The following is a 17,472-nucleotide window of genomic DNA, read 5'->3' on the forward strand; positions in this document are numbered from 1 at the left end:
TTTTTTTATATTATTTTTAATATTTAAAGGTCCAATAAAATGGTAAAAGATAATTGTTTATTTCGTATTTTGGTTTTAGTTTAAGAAATATTAATTTTTTGATTAGATTTTTAATCTTTGGCTTATTTTTCCGTCTTTTGATTTCCTTCTTTTAGGAGATTTTCTTGGAAATGCACATCCCTAGCTACAGAAATGGCTCATTATAGTCTACAATATTTTTAGATCTCTCTTAAACACCGAGGAACAGATTTAAAGTGTCATGTGGCAGTGCTTCTCGGTCAGTGAACGGAAATCTCTTTCATTTCATAAGTAATATCGTTCTAGCTTTACGTGGCAGGAGCTTCAGTATTTGCACATCTCAGTTGGAGCCCCCTTCCCATGCCACAAATTACTCGAAGTATGCTTTTTTTTTCGGTAGCTGTATGCCCAGCTCCCCGGGCATACCTAGAGGGTATCCTTATTGTCTAGACCATCCCCAGAGAATATGACGAGTGTTCCCTGTTGTTTAATTTTTTTTTTTTTCTTTGTTTGTTGCCGGGGTTAAGCGGCCCTTGGCTCTTGGGCTCAATGTATTTACCTTTTGCAGGTGCCAGAGGCACCACCCCACCCCACTCCTCTACACATCCCCTTTCACGGCGTGGCTTTGTTTTTTGACTTGAAATTTCGTGTGGTTTTTCGCTGGTTTCTGCTGGTATTTTATTTTTTTCTCTGTGTGAAGCTTGACAAAGAAAGGCGCTTTTCCCCCGATACAAGGGCAACGAAATAATAAAACATAGAGCCGCCGAGCATAAGGGGCGGAGTGGGGCACCCCACAAAGTGTTCGGGGATTGATTGAATTCAGAATTTTTAAGCATTTTCGCCGCAGTCCCAAAACCTGCAGAAGCAGAAGAAAAACCCATGAAAAACCCCAGGAAAATTAGAAACGGGTTAGCACTATAAATATTGCAGGGAAAATTTACCTACTATTGAAGGTTCTGTGGGAATGCCCTTTAAAGCAAAGCAACTTTGCCTTTGAATAAAACCATTGAGTAAAACATTCCCAATTCCCTGTTGAAAGATAATCTTTATTTAATTTGCTCAAACTGTACCTGGCATAGAACTGCAGAAATACAGCATTTAAACTTGAGTACATTTTTGGGTGACTTATACGCCTATTCCACTGGAGGCACATTAAAACTGACCAGAGACAATTCGCCCATAAGGGAAAATGGATTTTAAAGATTGCAATTTTTAAAAGATATCGATATTCCGAGTCGCGGAAAATCTGCCTGGGAGTTTTTTAACGAGACTTGTTGAGCCCTTTCTTGGATAATTTTTCTGCCAACCTTTTCAAGCGGCACACGAAATACTCGAGAAACTAAGTATAGCAGAATGAATAGAATTTCAATAGAAACACTTGAAGAAAATGTGGCATTCCATTCTGAGACTATTCAATATTCATGATAAGGATTCTCCTAAGACTCTAAATCCCTTGCAAGGCGTTGCTTTTTTGGTGACTTATTTGGTGACCCCGACATGTATGGTGGTGGGTGTGACCCCTACAGATTATGACTCCTTGCTAGCGAAAGCGAGTGCCAGTCGTGGCAACAGAACAAACAAAAAGGAAACAAAAAATAACTTCAACTTGTGGAGGAAACACCTTCGGAAAATGATTCATCCGTTGATGGGCAATCGAGGGGTCTTTACAGGGTGGCCAGTGGTGTGGTGGGGAGGTCTAACTTCTCTAACCTCATGTTCATGTTGAAGATTTTCTTCATTTTCTTATTGTTTCTCTTTTCCTTTCTTTTTTTTTTACAGAGTGTCCAAAGCAGAGGAACCCAAAGGAAGAGCGTGAGAGCCCGAAAGGAGTGTCCGAGGTAATTGAATAAATGATCCACAATCATGAGTCAATGTGTGAGTGTAGGTGAGTGTACTCGAACACTCGAACAGAGCACTCCTTTACTCGCTTTTCGAGTGCAGTGCACTGTTCTCCAGTGTTGCAGGGGCAGGCAGCGGCACCTATCAGTTTTCACAGTAAGAAAATGCCAAAGAAACGTAAAGAAAACTGTCATCAAAAAGAGAAACAAAAGAGTGTGAAGAGAGAAAGAGAGAGAGGGAGAGAAAGGACTCTTGTGCATATTGAATTAAGCGACGAAGTGCAAGGAGCAAGGAGCAAAGAGCGAAAGTTTTGCGGCTTTTTAAACTGTTTACCGTGTATCCTGTAGTGGAGTGGAGTGGAGTGGAGTGGTGTGTGCAGCTACAGCTATTAAAGAATAAGTGAATGAGTGTGCCAGTGAGTGTCTGAATGAGTGTGCGAGTGAGTGAATGTGTGTGTGTGAGGACCATTATTTTGTTATAACAATGGCAAAAGTTTCGTGGCAATGCCCACAACCACAACGGAGCTCCACGGAGCTTCAAGTGCACCCCAAACCGAACACTTAACACAATCAATACACACATATACACGAACATACGCACACCCTGCCCCTGCCCTGTCCCACACTCTGCAGAGCAGAAGGAAAATGAGTTAATGGAAATTCTTAGCAAGTATTGTGATTTGACAGCTGCGTGTAAACTTGTGCGCACAAAAGGCAACTGGCGACTGGCAACTGGCGACTGCCGAAGACGATGCCAAGGCGATGATGATGCTGGCAGCAGGACACAAAGGGGGAAGTGTTAAAACATCGACTAACTGCACAAAAGGCCTCGCCCCAATCACCCAATCACCCTTCCCCGCCACCCCTCAAAAACTGTCAGTTTAAAGGAGCATTCTGCAGCAGGAGCTCCCTCCGAAAGAAGAAAACTTCAAAACTCCACTTCGAACATAAGACCAAGACCTCTTGCAAAAAAAAGGGAACGACAAAAAAAAGTAGGAAAACCAAAGGTGCAGATACCCTAATAACGTATTATCCAACGATTTGGAAGTACGATAGTATGCACGGTTATAAAATATATTTACATATTTTTACGCACCAGAAGGAGAGCAGAGAATATCAAAAAAGTTTGGAAATAGGATATAATAAATATATAGATACCAGATAATGTTAGAAAATTACATGAATTGAATACCTAATAAATACTATGTTAAATAGAAAAAAAAGTGATGGGGGAAAATACGAAATAAAGACTTTTTAAACTACTACTATAGTTCCAGAAAAAAAACTTAAAATATAACCGTAAAATACCCGACAAAATACCTGAAACATACTTAAAAAAAAAAAAAATATAAGAAAAACATAAGCAAAAATACTCTGAAACATCCTTGCACCAAATTCATTTAAATACTGAATTCGATCCTGGAAAGGGTGTAGCAAGCCCAACGAATGTCTACATATTTATGCATGTATGTATATATGTATGTATGTACATGTGTATGTATGTACATGTGTATGTATGCATGTACGCTTAAATCTGGAAGTCGAATTGATGTGTGCGTGTGTGTGATGCTTCTCTCCCATTTCAAAGGAGTTGCTTTCAAAGGACCTCTCAGTTGAGAAGGGGATGCGTGTGATGTGCGTGTGTTGTGTGTCTAACCAAAAGAAAAATAAAAGAAAATTGCCAGAAATGTTGCGAGTAATCCCTAATGCACAAGCGAATCATTATCCACTTGCCATTTGCCATTTTCCATTCGTGGTTGCTGCTGCTGCCACCACTGGGGATTCATTTGTTTATTCGATCAGTCAGTTATTCGGTGGTTCATTCACTTAAGTCTTCCGTAACATTCCTTAACATTCCCTTACATTCTCTTTCTACTTTTACCTCCTTTTTGGCTTTTTTAATGTGCTACAAATTTATTGAATGACTGTGATTGCAGGAAAACCATCCATGAATCCATAAAACCATTCATCCGGACTTCAATCATCAGCCACAACTGTTGAATGCCCCATTACGTTTTCATTTGGAGTGAATGCATTCACTTTTACTGCTGCAATTCAGCGGCCATTCAGCGAGTGCATTCATTCACAGTCACATTCACATCGTACCTAACACTTACACTCACTCGAGCGGGTGCATTCATTATGGATTCAGACTCGGATGCACTTCACCCTCGCTCCCCGTCCGGAAAGCAGGAAAGACTTCTCCGCGAGTGACCCCAAATGATTTCCAGGACAATCCAGTTGGCGGGATCATTGGGGGATTGTTGTGCACCGCACACAGCGTGGGCTCTTTGCAACACAGCTGCCTCTTGCCACTTGCCCACTCGCCACTTGAGGCAGAGTCTAGCTTCCATCTTACCGACTAACTCTACGACACTCCTCCTACTCCTTCTTTAAGAAGACGATGACAATGAAGTGCCACCACTGTCTTTGGTGGGGCACAGCGGGAGGGGTCGTGGCAGCGTTAGGTGAAGCGACAGCAGCCGCGAAGAGGAGAGCGTCTTTCATATTTAAACTGACAGTTTATTGTGCTTTTCATTACAATTTTTGTTTGTTTGTTAGTTTTATTTTTGCAAACACAAAACTCCAAGAGCCAAGAGCCAGAGCCCGAGCCCGAGCTAGAGATATCCAAACAATGCAGCCCCCCATCCACCCTTCAGGCGTTGGCGGTGGGTGGCTTGAGCGCACTCAAGCATGGAGTCAAGCTGCAGTGGCAGCAGCAGTCGCGTCTCCAGTGTCACAGTCCATGGCCCCGTTGCGGCATTTTAGCCAAACGGAAGTCATAAAAGACGCGCCAGCGTCCGTCCTGCTCATCCTGAAGCTCCTTCTGTTGCTGCTGCTCCTCCTTATCCTTGCTCCTGCTCTTGCTTCTTCCATTCTGGTGACAAGGACAACACCAATAGCAATAGCAATAGCAATAGCAATAACAATAAGTATAAGTATAACAACAACCATAACAATCTACAACAATGCGACGGACGATAATTTCTCGTTAAAAAGCAAATGCCCAAAACGGAAGCAAAAGCAAAAAGCGTGGGGATTGAGGGACAGAACAGGACAGCGTTTTAATAACGCTCCAATAATTTAGATAAATTCATTTCGCACGCGTCTAATTGAGTGGCAGATGGAGACGGGGCCAGAAGCCGGCAACTCTGTTGGAGCTTAGCTCTGTGTGTCCTTGGGGACACAACTGCATTCTGTGTTCTGAGTCTGCCATTCGCCATTCGGTCAGTACTATAATTTAGTTTCATTTCATTTATTTCGTTTTCGTTGACTTTTATGGCACATGGCGGGCGGACCATCCGAGTGGCCATCCAACGAATCCAACGAATCCGATTCGAATCATTAATCAAAAGTCGAAAGCCTATGAAAGACAAGCTGCTGCTCAAAGGATGTATCGAATAAATGAATGAGCCACACAGAATGAGTGGAGACTCCAAAGAATGGAGGATTGTGATGGCGATGGTGATGCTGTGGTCTTTAATCAGGGAAAGTGCACTGCAAATTGGAAATGAATAAATATTGGAAGGAAACGCATTCAATGAAGAACATTTTATTTGTATCAACCATTTCAAGTTCATATGCTGACATCTTTTAGATCTGTCAATTAGGCGAATACGTCAGAAAAATACTAGGGAACAATACTAGCAAATTAGGAGACAAAAATCAGACAAATACAAAAACAACAAAAATATAAAAAAGCTAAAAAACAGCATAAAACAATAAATGGAGTCAGCGAGAAAATACTAGACAATACTTATAAACAAGAGGCAAATTCTATAATAATATCAAATAAATCAATAATAAAATAAAATGCTAGATACCAGAAAATACCAGAAAACTACTAGAACGTAAAAACAAAGAGAATTTTTTGAACTTTTTTTTGTATATATATGGTAAAGGTATATATTAACAAAAATATACCAATATTAGTTTCATAAACTTTAAGAATAACTAAATATTAAATGAATAACTTTCCATTCATTTGAAATAAGTATATGTGCATTCTAAATGAAAATTAAAAATACTAATGAAATTATTCTTTTTCAATTTTTTGTTTGCTTATTAATAGTTTGTATGCTTTCCCTTCTATACAATAAAATATAAGTATTGCATACCAGAAAATAGGTTAAAAATATATATACATATATAAATATATAGAGTATATATGCATGTATGGTTAGTGTTTCTGCGTTCTGGTGCTTAAAATATTTTCCTGTCAGAAGAGGACTCTTCCTGAAACTCTTTAAGCCAGCTCCAGGTTATAGATCCGTTTGGATGCTCCACATCCCCAAATAAACTTCTTCTGATTCCCAGGCTCCCTGGTTGGGAAGAAAACATCCCATTCCATCTAGTACTTGTTCAAACTTCATTGCCATAGTCCGCATGGGCCGGATTCACATTCCATAAAACTAAAGGAACTGGAACTGGAGATCCTTAACAAATAGAAGGAGATTTCAAATGAATAAGCCCAATTACCAGCCATTTGCTGTGTGGCACAAGACACACAAAAATGTAACTCATTTTAAGTGCCACGAAGTGGCAAGTGGCAGGAGCGAGATGCTCGTTCTCGCTTTCGTTGGGGGAATAGGAATACCTGTGTGTGCTCAGCACCGGTATCGAATGGATTCAACGCTGAACTCATTTGCAACGTTGTCGTCCCCCCACTTGCACTCCAGCCACATCGCCTGTGTTGCCTTGTTAGCAGGTCCTCCTCGGTGTAAGCCCCTTGGAAGCCCTTAGGTGGGTGGGGGTGGCGCCTCCCGGTTGCATAGTTTGTAGTCATCAACGGACCGCTGCGGACCGGACAGTCTGTCGCACAGCGTTGCCCATAAAAGTAAAATAAAATGCAATATAATAACAATAACTGTAACAATAACAGTAATAACAAGGCACCACCAGGATGTGGGGTGGTGGTGCCTGGAAATAGCGGAACGGAGGGATGGTACAACGTGGCTGCGTCGAAATAATTAAATGGCATCCACAAACAACGGCAACACAATGGTGGCGCATACTACACAAAATAGAAAAACGAAGCAGCAGAAAATAAAAGAAAACGAATGAAATTGCTAAACAACATTCAGAAATGAAAAGTTATGAAGTTACGGACACAGCCGGCGACAATGTGACACAGAGAGCGAGTGAGACAGAGAGAAAGACCGGGAACCCGCAACCCAACACCCGGACACGGGACACGGGACACGGAGACGAGACGAAACGGTCCCATCGTACTCTGCAATTAGAGTCATTCAAATGATAGCCCGTTGTCGACGAATAACTAAGGGTTAACAGTGTGGCTTCAATGCGTTTAACAGTTTAAAGATCAATGAAATGGCTGCAAGGAGAGCTTCTAAATAATAGCTATAATAGAATGGCTAGCGAACATCGCTAAATATCTAAGTGAAGCGTTGAACAGCTATAAGATTGAAAACTCAGGGGAATTAATAAATCAATAAAATACTAGAAAAATACAAAAAAATTCCAGGCTAATTATTAAAAAAAATATGTACTAGAATAATACCAAACTTGATTAAATACTGAATGCTTAATGATCGAATGAAAGATCTAAGAAAATCTTTCGAATTTCCTAGAATTTTTAAATGCCTTTCGAGTTTCCTTGATTCTTTCCGTTTATACTGCAAGGAAAACCATTCATTCATCATGCATTCATTCATTCATTCATTCGATGATTGCTTTTCACTCAAGTCAAGACCCCATTCAGCTCCACTGTACGCTGTGTAGTACAGTTGTGTGTGCCACAGGAAATGCGACACTGCGCTGTGCAACACTGACTGCTGCGACGCGTTGCGTGCGTCGCGTCGCCTCGGCTCGCGTTGAGTGTTTTGGGTTTTAATGTCCTGCCATTTCTTTTCACTTCACTCTCTCCCCCACACCGCACTGCAGTTTTAAGTGTCCAAATTGAAATGTATTAGTGTACTCGTATTCGTTTGCCAAAAGGGGAGTGTGAATGTGAGTGTCGTTGAGGACATTGTTGCCTGCAGAAAACTACTGCAAAATACTCGTACATACAGTCATCAATGGTGGAAGGAGGAAGAAGGAGTGCGGAGGAGTGTGTGCTGGTGGGAGAGCCATAAATCTCAACCAACGCCTTCGCTCATTTGAAGCAGTAAATGTTCGAAAAGCGACAGCAATTAAAAATGGCAAACACCGAAGTGGCATAAAAAATGGCACTCACTCCCTGCAGAGTCTTCTAAGACCACTTAACAGTTCCTTAAGGAACTGGCTCCTACAGCAACCGCCTGCTCCTGTCGCCTGCAACTCTGTTGCCCCGAAATGCCAGTCGTAAAATGAGATTTACGTGGCCCCCAGACTTAGGAGATGACATATTGTCGAGCTGTCTGGATGGGAGTGTGGCCTGTGGAGTGCTCATTGCACTCAAAGTGCAACAGGAGGAGCCGAAGTCGGAGCCACAGCAACAGCCGCCGTATGTCCAAATGAAAATGTTATCAGACAAACGAAGAAAATCTCTCCAGTTCTCAATAAACATAAAGGCTAAGCTGTGCGTTTCATTAGTAGAAAATTGTTTTGCTTTCCCTGCCGAAGGAGGAAACATATTTCCCCCAGATTAATCATCGCAACGGCAATTGAGGAAAAACTTGGATATAGAATGCAAAATTGCATTTGTTAAGCATAGTTTTAAGTACCTTGGACAAGCGGGTGAAATCAGTGCCACCCTCTGACCCTTACAACCCTCTGACCCAACAACCTCACCACTTAGCCGCAGGAGAAGCGATTAAAATTCAGCACAACAATTTACTCAATTTATGGGGCAACATAACTTTGGGAGAAGACTCAATAAAAAATGAGTAAGCGTTGAGAGCGGCCGAGGGGGGGAGGCTGTGGTGCTGCTGGTACTTGGAGGTCAGAGGTCGCTAAATAAAGGGCTTTCTTGTGTATGTGTATGAGTGTTTATAAAATCCCCCGAAATGATTCTATTAAAATGAGATTTGTGCCATTCCAAGCGTAAATCAATCTGCTTTTTCATTTCGAGGACAGCCTCAGCCATCAGCTGGGCTATCTATTGCCCTATCTTTCTCTCTCACTCTCTGTGGATAAGGATTGCTTGTTTATTGAATGTAATTTAACAACAGTTAACCTTCGCCACGCTTCGCGCGCTCTCTCGCGCCCTCTCTCCCGGCCAATCACAGTAAAACCCCCCTGAAGGAGTACACTAAGCCCCCCTAGAGAGTGGAAGGAGGAGACAGTAGTCCCTTCCCGCCATCAATGGGGGATCTATTACGTGGTATTTAATCAGATTTTTTACGACCGGACCGGAACAATAAAAATGTAAATGGACACGAAAGGATTGGCCCAGGAGGCAGGGGGGTCCCTAGGTCCTTTTCCCACCACTAAACTTTTCCGCCACGTTTAACGTCTGTTCTTCTTGTGGCCCTTAAGCACCAAGTCCTTCATTTGTCGGCCAAAACATTGACTTTTATGGCCACACAAAAATATTGTTTTATGCATATCATTCCGAAAACGGAAGCGAAAACTGAAGGGGAAACTGTAGTTCCCTCTCTCCCTCTCGCTCTCTCGCTCCATCTCTCTGTGTCCATCGATTGGCAATATCTGGCTCTTGGCAGCAATTATGTCGAAAGATTTCATAATGCAAACGGAGAGAACAGTGCCCGCCATCAGTCATCTGACAGGCAGACAGCCACTGGTCGCTGGACGGCTGCGGCTGACAATATTTCCTAGAAAAAGGTAAATTAATTTACCAGGGAAAAAATACATGCTACAGCTACCAGTGATGGCGATGGCGATGGGGAAAAGCGTGGGCGGGGAAAACTTTTATTAGCTTGTTGCGTTATTTGAAGCCTGTCATCCGCTCTGGACAGAAGAATCTTCTAGGCAGCCTCCGGCTCCGCCCCAGCCACTGTCACAGGTCCACGGCCAGGCCTCTGCCACCCATCATATTCCATGGAATAATTAATTAATTTTCGCGAAACAGCTGAGAAGAGTATTTGACTGGCGAAAATTTTGCAATTAATGTAATTGTATTTGCCCAACAGCAGCATCAGCAGGGGCAGAAATATTCAGTTTACTGCATAGCGAAAGTTGAGCTTTCGAAATTTTAATTACATTGTCAGTCGGTCGTTTGGGCGCTTCCACGGCTAATTTTCGCTTTCTTCAATCACTGATCTATTGTCTATGCTGTCCAGCGGGTCTTAATGGGCTTTAAAGCGCTCGGCTTAATGCTGATTTTATGGCTGCGAAATGAAAGTTTGTCCCTGATTTTAAAAGATGCCTTGGAGGAATGTAACAGGAAAAGGTAGGTGCAAAAAATAAATAAAAATAAGAAAACACTGCAATACTCGTATTTAACTTTGGGTTCCCATTTTGTCATGCTACTGCGATACATTTCAGTGGGGTGTGGTGTGTCGTTTTGGCAGCTTGAACACCTGGCGTTCGAATAATATTTAATTCTAGTTTATACAGACTGAAAGTAAATGCATTCCCAATACGTTTTGACTGCGATTCAAGTTAAGATCTGTCCCACTTTTGCAACAATCTTTCTCCTTTTGGTCACCGTTTTTCCGGGAAAGTAAAATCCATAAATATATCTGTAGCTTTAGCTGTAGCTGCGACTGGTAGTATGGGAATGGGGCTGCCTTGTTGTTGCCTTGTTTTCACTTTGATTGTTCCGTGTTGCCGTTGCCTGCTCCATTCGGTGCCTGCCTCTGCATGCAGGCAAATTGGATTTTCATGCATACTTGGTCGCACGCGCCCCCAAAAGCCAGCAAAAGCAGAAGCAGCGCCGGGGCCCAGGAAAAGCCTCAGCCACCCCTCCAAATAGATGGCGGAGATTGACGCCGGCGATGGCGATGAAGATGAAGACATAAGCTCCAGCCTCGCCCATAGATGTCCCTGCCTGTAGCCTCTGCCTTTGCCTTCTGCCTTTGCCTTCTGCCTTTGCCTTCTGCCTCCTCTCTCAATGGAAACTCTTCTCGCCTTCTGCTAAACGTTGTTATCCGCCTCATTCTCTGTCGCCTTGTCGTCTCCCAGCTCCCATCCTCTGCTGTCTTTCTGTGTCTGTTTTGTCCTTTGTCGCATTGTCCTTTTTATTCGGCTTGTGTTTTATATCCTCGTTCCGTGCTCGTTTGTGCGTTCGATTCTCCCGTTCCCGTTCCCGTTCTCATTCCTATTCTCCTTCTCATTCTTGTTCCCCTTTCCGTTTCCTGTCGCTTTTGGCATAAATTTATTATAAAATAATTTGCATAATTCGTTATTACTCAGCATAAACAAAGTGAAATTAAGACGATTTCTTTTCATGCCTCTCCACTCGACTCGACTCCTCGACTCGACTCGAATCCAATCCAAACGAATCCTTGTCCTCCTCTTGTCCTTTGGTCCCCTGCTCTTCGCCGCTCTCTCTTTTTGTTCGGTGTCTATTTTGTCAATGTCATTTGTTCAGTCCATGCCCCCCACAGTCTCCACAGCAGAGCCCCACCCTTCTTACCTTTTGTGGCACACCTCTGCTCTCTCCTGCCTCCACTCAGGGCCGCAGCACAGCTACACCTAAGCCCTGAGCCTTGAGCTGGCTTTATATTTATGATTATTGTAAATCTATTTACATGATTTCCCAAAAACCATCCAAAGGCCATGTGCCACGCCTACCCAATGGAGGGACACGACACGACACTCTCTGCCTCTCCCTCTTGCTCACTGTGTGTGTGAGTTTTTCAATGGGGAATGCATAATGAGGAAAATACCTTCCAACCTATTTGTTTTTCCATGGATTCGAGTCCATCCAATTAGAAGTTTCTATAACTATTCGATTAGGGAAAAACTAAGCAAAACTATTCGATTTCAATCCACATCGAGACAAAACAATTATTATGCATGTCTCTCGCCGTTTATTAATTTGTTTATTTTTTTGTACTTTAATTATTATGTGTCCGTTATTTTTCTGTACTTTTTTTTGTATTTATTTAAAATTTGTTTACAAATTTCGCCAAATCATATCTCGTGGGAATGTCAGAATTTAAATGAATCAACTTGCAATACTTGTATATGTACAAGTGTTTCGATCACTTCTCACGATATTTATTGCTCATCTGCAAGCAAATGGCGAAATGTTTGATTTATCGATGGGTCTTGGACTGATTGGATGCTCACTTTGGCAACAGTTCCCACACAGACAGACAGACAGACAGACAGACAGACAGACAGACAGTTGTTGCCTCGGTGTCTCGTTGCCGGCCGCTGCCAAGAACTTGACCCATTCGGTCGCCATTTTGTGAACATACACTACTATGCATACACACACACACACACAAACACACACACACATAGAAGGAAGAGGATACCCTTAGGGAGGAGGGAGGACATAGAGGATGGAGGAATACATTTTGTAGCTTTTGAATGCTAACTGAGTTTACTTTTCAATTTGATTTGGTTGTCTAAGCAAATAACGTGAGCCAGCTCTCAAGTACAAACAAATGGGTGTACTTACAGTACAGGGAGGGACTGTGCGAGTGTGTGTGTGGATGTGTGGGTGTGTGGGTGTGTGTGGGAGGGAGATGGACAAAGAATGAGGCGGCGGATGGATGATACTTTAGATTTTGATGGCCTGTGTCTGTGTCTGGGGCATCCTGCGTCGCTCGCTCGCTCGCTCGTTCGCTCGTTGCGTCCAATCTCCATACAAAAGCACTATTTATTATGCCAGTAAGTAAATATTATTCACGTTAACTTCTACAAATAGTTGCCCCACTCACTCTGGACGGGAGCGGGAGCGGGAGCAGGAGCAGGAGCCAGGAGGAGGAACACTCACCATGGATACGGGGCTTGGGCATCCAAGGATGGATACGGCATCGCATGCAAGGTACGGCTCTTTGCTCTTGTTGATGCCGGGTCCCGAATCTTGTTGTTCTTCCTGTTATATTCCATCCTTCTGTGTCCGCTCTTGTCCTTTCCTAGTCACACACACACACGCACACACAGACAGTGTCTTATTTATTGCCCTCGAAGCTTACTTTTGATGAAGGGGCACGGCGGCAAAGGGCATAGCATACCATTTCAAGTCCTTTTCAAGCATCTTGAAGAGAGAAGAAAAGCCCTTTTCAATAATTCCGGGAACAACTTGGCGCAAATAATCGTTTCATTTCGATATCAATCATTCGATTAAAGGTCCCCTGCGAGGGTTTTACCCGCTAGCGAGTTCGTTGCACAGTTAAGATGGACACACGAGTATCGAGTATCCAATTAGTGCCAGTACCAGAGTTACAGTTTCATCGTGGAGATAACCTCATTTTAATCGTTTTCTATCGATATACAATCTGATGGTTCTTTCATTTGGATGCACATTTTGATTACAAATTGAGTTTAATGGAGCTGTTCCAATAGATTCGATGGAACAAAATGTTTTCTCTTGATTTTACGAGTAGATGCTTAAATTAAGATTTTTACTATAATCCTGTATTTTGTTGTATTAAAATTCAGTTCGCTGGCCACTTCCAATGCCATTTTTAAAACGAATAAAACCAATTTTTCCGTTGCGTCTCTTAATTCGTTTTGTGAGATTCCATGGAAAAATCTTTGTGAAAAGAAGGCCACGGATTTGGTTTGGTCTTTGGTCAAGTTGATTTTGGGCCGCGGCGACGGTGGCCACTTCATGGAATTCATAACGCAAATATGCTAAAAATGTTCAAACAAAAAGTTCCGAAATTCGTTTTGTACATAAAGCAAGCCAAAGACCTCGCCAGGCCAAAGGAGGAAAAAATGTTAAGGCGGCTAATAAAATTGTGCTCATTAAAGGAAAGCCAACTTGCCTTTTGGCTAAAACGCAATAAAGGTTAAAGCACAGAGCGGAGCGCAAGAAAAGAGGGGAAAACCAGGGGAGAGAGCAGCATCCATCCACCCACGGATTGGTAGCCGACGGCGGTGGGTTCCACACACAGCAGAGAAAAGGAAAAGCAAGCGTGAGAGGGTGGATGGGGATGGATGAAAAAAAAGAGGGAAAATCAAAGACAAGTGGAGACCGCAGCCGGGCCACAAAAGAAGAATCAAGAGTTCAAAAGTGGATACAATGTGACCGAGTGCCAGAGTGCGAGTGCCAGAGCAGAGTGTGTGCGCTGCCCTGAAAGGCGAATGTGGATGAGGAGCCACTGGTGAATGTCCTTGCCATGGCTGTGGCTGTGGCTGTGGCTGTCGATGTGGCTGCTGCACACATGTTGCCATGAATACGAATTGCATTTTCCGTGGCCGACTAGGCCTCCTGCAAGTTACATACACCAGCAGAACAGAACAGAAAGTCAAGTTGAAAGACGAGGCCCCTGGTCTGGGCCTGGTCCCCTTTTGAGGGTCAACTGTTGGTCAACATCCACCCAGAGCCCCACTCTAGTGTGGGTTGGGGTTCCAGAACAAGATTATTTAACCAGCGGCAACATCCAAAGAGTGAGCGAGAGAGAGATGGTCAGAGACAGAGCCAAAGCCAGGGACAGTGCCAGGCAAACAAGTGCGAGAAAAAGCCAAAGAAAATGTTAATGGTTAGACTTCTGTCTCTTACAAGCTCCCTCTTTTCTCTCTCTCTCTCTTTGTCTCGGTTACTCTCTCTCTCTCTTTCTCTCTATGTTTACTGCTGGAGGCAAAGTTTTAATAAAGACAAGGACAAGAGCGTTCAACAATTTAGGCGCAAAACACAGCAACAGAACAAACATTTTCCAGACTGATAATAAAAACCAGAGAGAAGAAAGTACAAAACAAATTTGGACAAGCCGAGGTTTTGAATACCCTTTAAAGGTGCAAAATTTCGATGGAAGATACATATGCATACGATACATAAAAAAATGGACATATTTCGCTCGTAATTGAATGTTTAATCTATTAATTTGTAGGAGAAATAGAAGTATGCTTGTTAGTATTATTTATCGTGATTCCAATTTTATTTAAGTAGTTTTTTTTTTCATGCCTTTCTCTAGGCTTATCACGCTGTTTCTCTTTTCTTGGTATTTTCTTTATGAGTTTTCTCGAGGTTTTTCTCTCATTTTTATATTTTTTCTTTTTTTTGGAATTTCTTTAGTATCTGTTCTGGAATATTCCAATATGTTTTTGATCAATTCTCACATATTTTTGCCGGCATTCATCTGTTATTTCTCTAGTATTTTCTCATAGCTTTACATTATATTTTCGGGCATATTATTGATTTAGTGGAACGATATTGTTAAGATCTGCTGGGATGTAACGAATGCCTTTAATAAACCAAACCAAACAAAAAGCAGATAAACAGATACACTCACACACACACAGATGCGTATGCGTATGCGTATGCATGTGTGGTGTATCTTTGTGTGTGCAGAATTTTTGAGTGGAAAGTGCAAGTCGAAACGCTGCTGTGTTGGAGGAGGAGGGCTAACACAAAAAAGTCAAGTAAAAACCAGAATAACGAATCTTCTGTCTAATGAGACCATCCAAGCGATTCTCTGTGTGCGGTGCCTCCAACCCCTCCCATTCCACACGCACACGGCCCCAAGGGAAAGATACATACATATGTATGTATGGGTGGGTGGGTGTTTGTGTTGGTTTTCAAATGAATTCACTCACAAAATTTTCAGAACCAACAAAGCCAACAATGCATCTTCTTTCCCATTTCCCATTCAATTATCTCATAATTAAGGTGGTCCCCCTGGCACGCATCTGGCACACACCCACACACCCACCCACACGCACACACAAAAAGAAAGTATGTTTAATTTAATAATCACAAAACAAACAAACAAAAATTGTAGCTCAAAGTTGGAATGAGCGCCCCTTTTGATGTATTTCAAGGACAGATTGTTGAAGATTATAGATAAAAGACTTTAAAACAGTTGATAACGGTCTATTATCGTATGACGTTATTACGATTAAGTATTGTAGATTTAATTATAATTTAAACTCTAGAAGATCATCCTTAAAAAGAAATAAAGCGAGAGATCTAAATATCACAAATTTAGTAATGCCTGGATAAAAATTGAATCAAAACGAAAAGGAACGTGTGAGTCGCTTTAGAGGACGCGAATCTACTTTTATACTACTTTTACCCGCCCCCCCCCTGGACCGAAGCCAACTCGCTAATTAATAAACGGTGGTGGCGGCCTACATACATCCATAACCGTACATACACAAGCTTTATAATCAAACTTTGGGGTTCCAATTTCAACCATTTTTGAGAGAAAACACAAAGATGTTTAAACTCTTTCTAATATCGTATGTGCATAGATTTGAAAATTTGAAAAATCAAGTTTCCTGTCGTTTGTATTTCATTCCGAAATAATATCAAAAGTCAGTGTTCGTTCGTCTAAAGCTGAATATTGTGATTGAAAATTGTAAAATGGATAGTTTTGAAGATTATTACAGCCGGATTTGTACACTATGCGACGGAGTTTTGGATTGGAAGGAGATGTGGCCAAACCACGAGCTGACCAGCTCTCTTTTTGCTATGCCAGTCGGTAAGTGATCCGTTAGTGAAAGCGATAGAAACCGATCTAGATCTAGCACAACCCTGTTGCAGATGAGGCAAGAAATAAACTCCGTGAGGCCCAGGCCATTGCAAAAAGTGCCGATCGCACAACCATCACATTGGACGATTTAAAGATTGTGACAAATACACAGGTTTCGATGAATACGCGTAATCGAAGCAAGCGCTTCATCGAGCCAACACCACCAAGCACTCGTCGTCTGCGAAGCCGCTTGTCTTCAGTCAATTATTGTGAGGACTAAACACGATGGCAAGATCCCCAAGAGTAGTCCAATAGCCAAGCCATTTGAATCAATAAAAAACCGATGGAAAACCCAATATTTCGTCTCCTTTTTTGTGTTGTTTTTAAATACCATTTGAAGACTGACAGAATTACATCTAAATAATGTGTATACATACAATGAGGAGTGAGTCTTCTTTGACGCCACATACCAGTATATATCAGTATATAAATATAAATAACATATACATTGTGGGGTCGGTTACAATAACCCCTTAACCGAGTACGGTAATAATAGTGGTTTTGTTTCATACATATTCATCTAATATCACAATTGTAGATGAGACAAAACAAAACCATATCTTTAACGAAACAGTTTAATAATACTAATGGATACTTATGTACACTTGAAAAATTGAAGTTTCTTGAATGAAGTCGAGTAGAATCTGCAATTCGATAGCGAAAGTGGGTATAAAACCCTTTCAAAATCGAAACCAAATTCAATCGACGATTCACTTTGATTCAAATGTGTACGAGTATCAAAAACTAATTATAATGAATGTATTCATTGTGCTTGTAGTTTTGTCATTCGCTTTTTGTTTGCTTTGTGGCAGAAGATTAGCCGCCACTCAAATTATTCAAATCGATTCCTTGTTGTGGTCAAACCCCACCAAACAATGGGCGGATGGGTGAATGGGGGCGTGGCTGTGTGGGTGACAAATTTCGTTGAAAAATTTATGAGCAGCAGCAGAGCAGAGCTGTAGAGTGGGCGACAGAGAGTGATAGAGAGTGCGGGGGAATATGGTAATGCATCAACTCTCATTTATAAATCATACAAATCACACACGCAAACACACGCACACACAGATACGCTTAACACACATATAGATTCGTACATATAGATGGAAGATATGTAC

General features: G+C 42.0%; 1 protein-coding gene across 1 annotated transcript; it reads left to right on the top strand.

Moving 5' to 3' along the window:
* The first annotated feature begins 16,183 nt into the window (after positions 1-16,183).
* LOC111077062 lies at positions 16,184-16,647 on the top strand. Its single transcript, XM_022371196.2, has 2 exons — positions 16,184-16,306; positions 16,369-16,647. The coding sequence occupies exons 1-2, from the start codon at positions 16,189-16,191 to the stop codon at positions 16,575-16,577; spliced, it is 327 nt and encodes a 108-aa protein (XP_022226888.2). The 5' UTR covers positions 16,184-16,188; the 3' UTR covers positions 16,578-16,647.
* The last annotated feature ends 825 nt before the right edge of the window (positions 16,648-17,472 follow it).

This window comes from Drosophila obscura, unplaced genomic scaffold, assembly GCF_018151105.1.
Source record: "Drosophila obscura isolate BZ-5 IFL unplaced genomic scaffold, ASM1815110v1 contig_185, whole genome shotgun sequence".
Lineage (NCBI taxonomy): Eukaryota > Metazoa > Arthropoda > Insecta > Diptera > Drosophilidae > Drosophila > Drosophila obscura.